Here is a 5070-nt window from a genome sequence, read left to right as displayed (position 1 = left end):
AACTGTATGTTATAAAATCACATTTATTTACAATTCTACAGGAGCGGTAGATTATTTGTACATATTCGACCACTGTACAATGACAGTTTGTGAATCTTTAAAAAGAGTCTAATCATCATATTAAAACATTGCATTTTTTTAAGGTATGTTTGTTACAGCAAATATTTTGTCAGGTAAAATCCGCGAGCACTCGCGCAGTACGAGGTTTTAGCTCTCTATAACCGAGGTCTGCATGTGTCGACAAGTTCCTAAAGCATTGCAATAAGCGTACGTAACGCCAGATACAGTCTTTTAAAACGCTAGACCCTCAAGGTCACAAATTAACATATATGTATATATATGTACAACTTTTGTACGCCCGTTAACCATACTCGTTTTCAAAATGCCTGAAAAATAATTTCAAGACAAATCAGCATCATTTTTATTGTCAACTCTCGACCTAAGTTCACCATTTTGCTCTAACACTCCAGTCTTTCGGAGTCCAATGCAGACACTTAGGATCTATTCTGATCTGTCTCTTTTCCATCGCAGATGTGTGTTGTTCGATAATTTCCCTGCGAATAAAGATATACATCAGTATGAAGACCTCACCGAATTCAGATAAATGATAATCTCCCTTTACTTTGACTGTAAATTACCTATTTAATGTAACAATATATTGTCCCTTGTAGTAGTTAATGAGATTCAGATTTTGCAAAGTCGATATTACGTCCTCTTTCTTGATCGACGTCAATTCGGAGATTTCGCTTATCGTTATTTGCGGCTTCTCGTTTTCTACCACGGGCTTTACGGTCAGCAGGATATCGAGTATCGTGTGAGCCCAGTAACTTCGGTACGAAAGTAAACCCAGGTCGGACAGCGGCTTTTCGGGAGAGCCGGTCTTTCCTTCGAACTTTGACAGCTCGTATGAAAATTCTATCAGGAGCTTGCCGTAACCTCTTCTCTGGTAGGGTGGCAGTGTAAGAATGCATGCTACATTGTGATCCTCTGTCGATTCCTTTTCCTTCGAAAAGTAGCCGACTATGTGAAATCCTCTGATATCAAAGTCCGTCATTACATAAAACAAAAATGGATCGGTGTCGTAATAAAGAGTTTTGTGATCCAAGAACAGCTTTGCCAACAGGCAAAGATTCTGCGCATAATTCTTGTTCTTGCGGCCGTCAATCTCGAAAAACGATATGGAACCCTTCCTGTATATTTCGTTGCCAGGTGGGTGACGTAAATTGCACTTGACTAAATGCCTCTCCAAGCACTTGCGACTTTTCCTGTACTTTAGACAGAACTCGCAGATATATATACAAGTTAGATTTACCATTTCTTGTGGATACGGGCTAAAATACCAAGGCTTTATTCTATGGCGACCTAATTCAATTAGTTCTACGTTTTTCATTCTCGTGACTACATCGTCGTGATGATGCGCCACTAGGGAGCCGGTGGGCCTAGGACCCGGCGTTTGCGGCGGGGCATCTTGAGAGTCCTCGTTTTCTAAAAATGTCGCCTTTCTTTTCCTAGACATTTTCTTTTGTAGCGCCGCTTGTAGCACAGCGTTACCGTTGACTGGCTCATTGCTAACGCTACTTGGACTAGGTGGTCTACTAACGGCCTGCTTTTTCGGGGTCGCCGCACCAGTTCCTGGCGTTGTCCCTTCGCGACGAGGATACTGGACCTTTCTAGTGTCCAGGGAATCTTCCATAACCCATTCATCTAATCGTTTGTTGACTGAAATAGCGCAGTTTTGATAACACTTAACGATGTCAGCACACATGATTCGCATATTTAAACGTTAAGCAATCTACTTACAGTCCACATAGTGAACGTAATAGCACTTGACGCCTTGTACTTCCTTAACGCTGATGATTTCAGCAAGTGCTACAGACAAGAAGACCTTATTTAAATTGTTGCCGTCACTTTTAACCTACATATTATTTATTATATATTTTTAATTAATACATTTGTGCGCGTTCGTATATTAATTACAACAAAATTGTAATCTACGTTATATTCGAATATACACATATGTATATATTCTTAAATTTAAATGTTATACGTGGAGCCAATAATCTCAGACTCGAATGTGATGTACATTAGGAATCACTGGTGGCTTCCCGCACGAATTTGTGCGCATATCAGCATCATTTATACATTTTGTATATACATACATGGAAAATGTATACGTGTTCTGCATGTGCCTAAATTCATATGAGAAGACATCAGTGATTTCTAGTGTATGTACGAAACAAAATCGGGCCTCATCGAGCATGTGTACGTATCGCTACGATTCAAGAATCAATGCATATAATAACAACGAGAACATCCTCATCGTAAAGCATCATACAGTACAGATACTTCGCGACGAAGCGATCCGTCTCTCGTAAAGTTCCGCGATAATGTAGCTCAAAGTCAATCTCGCCACATGATCGCAACTGTGGTCACTGTGGTGGGATCTCAGAGCCTTCCGGGGTCAGAGCCGCGCGCCTTCTCGGCGACGACGCGTTCTTCGGGGACGAGCGGGAAAACGCGCGTATACAATTTACTTACGCCAATCTTCCGTGCCGTGCATCCTGACCGGCAAACGGCAGCCTTCCACCAGCGAATTCTGGAAGAACGTTTTGAGGTTAGTTCGTCGTCGCGTACGCGCGGTCGCGCGTCCCGCGCGGCCCCCGAGCGCGTGCGGCCGGCGTCACCGGGCGCGGCGTTCGCGCGGACGCTTACCACCGAGTCGCATATTGTCTCCCGTTCGTCGTGCTCCTCGATCATTTCAGTCCAAGATTCGGCTCAGTTACCCCGTCGCCAAACACGATTTTATTTTGAAGCCTCCACAGCACTGACGCGAGCGCTACTCGCGCCGAGGGAACCAAAGCAGGGGCTCCAACGAACACCGCGGAGAGTCCGAAATTCCCTCTTACGAACTCGCGATTTTAGCGCCGTCTGGCGACATAACTCGGGCGCCCGATTATGAATCTTTTCCTTTATGCCCGTTCGTAGTCGATTCTTGTTTCCGTAAGTACTTAGGCAGTACGAAACTGCGCGGCCAAGAAAAGAAGAATGGAAAATCCGAGATCCCGGGCTCAGTCATTTTCGCTTGATGGTAACTTATGTTTCTTTCAGTTTATGATGGGGCGAGGATTCGCCCCATCTTCCAAAAATTGTTTTCTTTTGAAAAACTACATTATATTTTATATATTTTATAGTCTATTAAATACCATAATATTAAAGTTACAGCGTATTGTAAAACTAACAAAAACTTAATTTAACATACAATTGTACATACAATTTAATTGAAATGTAATTGTAATGTTAATATTAAGTTAAATCTAAACTTATTTCCAAAAATTATTACTGTAGACTTATTGTAGATACTGTAGATATAAATACTGTAAGTATAATTTTGTACAGATTCTTTCTATAGATTCTCTCTATTTATAACCAGTTGTGCGTATTTTTGAATGCGAGAAACAGATTATGTCTATCTCCATCTAGTGTCAAAATTGATACACAACAGAGATACATACACACACACACACATACACACATATATATATATATATATATACATATATATATCTTCAGTTGAACTTCACTGTTTGAGATATACTTTATTACTTGTTACAATGATCGTTTGACGACAGGCCGAAAGCCTGACGGACAATATGCTTCGCGCGTCAACGTACGATATCGGATGCCGTGCGACAGATAAATGTCCCGATCTTGGATTTTCCTTCGATTTTAAACCCGATGATCGAGTTGTCAGCGTTCTCGGTGCTCGATCGAGATTACTCGCAATCGGGCTGAGAATTTGCTGACTTCTTCTCGGAAAATAAAGTAGGTTGCGCGTTCGGACTTCTGTGGCTCGATCGCGCAATGTTTGATCTTATACAAGTAGGTATCCTTATAATTAAATTGCTTAAACTGCTTACTGTTGCATTCTCGTTATGAAACTGGGGTACAACAACGCGATGACATCGATTGCCAATTATTCGCAAAAAGCGATCGCGATTTCTTCCCGTGCTTGTTGCGAACGCGTGTCAAGAAAGTATAATACGATATCCAGAGCGGCGCGAGTGTAATCGATTTATTCGACTGTCACCGCGTGAACGATCCTGCGTACATACGACGTCACCTTGTTTCACCGAGCCCCGTAGACCGAGCCTCGATTCCAAGAAATGACGTAGCGCCCGCGCTGTAAACAACACGGTTAAAAACCGAGCGCCGCGCCGTTCCATGAGATGACGTAGCGTGAACGCCTCGGTCGTAAACAATCTATTGTGCCGAATTCTTCGACGAGGCTCAGTCGAACGAGGCGGTTCCGCGTGTTCGTGTCGCTCCTCGTAACGCGATTATTTCCTGCGAGAATCTCGATCATCTCCTACGCCGATCGTCTCGTACGAGTTATTGGCATTTATCAATCGCGTTTAAGTAATTGTCGTGATCCGTAAACATATATATCGTTGATTTCTACGGCGATTTGTGAAAGTGAATATCACGTGCAATTTAAAGAGAAAATACGATAAGGGAATTACATTCGTAAATTATTAGCGATAATACCTTTTTTAACAACCAAACTCGGATAAATCTCTCTCACGTCGTGCTTTAAAATTTTCGTCAGTTCAAATTAAACAGTTATCATTTTCAGATGAAAAGCACAAGGCAGTACACGAATCGTCGGGTAAAATGATAACGAAAAATTATAAGACATCGATCGCTTGCCAAGAAATAATCTCTCTAACATTTATACGTACAAAAGTGCGCGTCTAACATAAAGTTTCCATTTTCGTCGCGTTCGGGAGTGCCGTTTAAATAATCGAACCAAAGACTTTTCAAAGCCCACTTGATCAAGTATTCATTAAATGTCCGTTCCTGTCGATGGCCAATTTCCGAGATTTGGCAGTTTTTGGGGTATAATACTCGCCGACTCCAAGTGGAGGCGAACTTGACGGAACAAAATGCGTACTTTCACGTGGGCTTTGCAATCGGGAGTGTACAATCGCGCGAACGATCTGTGTGTTTTCGCGAGTGTGCCAGAGGGACAATCTGAGTGGAGGAGCAGGCCTGGGAGAGGCATCAGGCGCC

General features: G+C 42.4%; 1 protein-coding gene across 1 annotated transcript; it reads right to left on the bottom strand.

Annotated features, from left to right (window-relative positions):
- LOC105570206 (histone acetyltransferase Tip60) lies at positions 1 to 2860 on the bottom strand. Its single transcript, XM_012027242.1, has 5 exons — positions 2713 to 2860; positions 2539 to 2596; positions 1801 to 1869; positions 639 to 1719; positions 1 to 554 (listed from the first exon to the last, which is right to left on the bottom strand). The coding sequence occupies exons 1-5, from the start codon at positions 2755 to 2757 to the stop codon at positions 446 to 448; spliced, it is 1362 nt and encodes a 453-aa protein (XP_011882632.1). The 5' UTR covers positions 2758 to 2860; the 3' UTR covers positions 1 to 445.
- Positions 2861 to 5070: the final 2210 nt, after the last annotated feature.

Source organism: Vollenhovia emeryi, unplaced genomic scaffold (genome assembly GCF_000949405.1).
Source record: "Vollenhovia emeryi isolate VEMERY1.0 unplaced genomic scaffold, V.emery_V1.0 DF939121.1, whole genome shotgun sequence".
NCBI classification, from domain to species: Eukaryota; Metazoa; Arthropoda; class Insecta; order Hymenoptera; family Formicidae; genus Vollenhovia; species Vollenhovia emeryi.
This window is presented reverse-complemented; position numbering and strand designations above follow the sequence as displayed.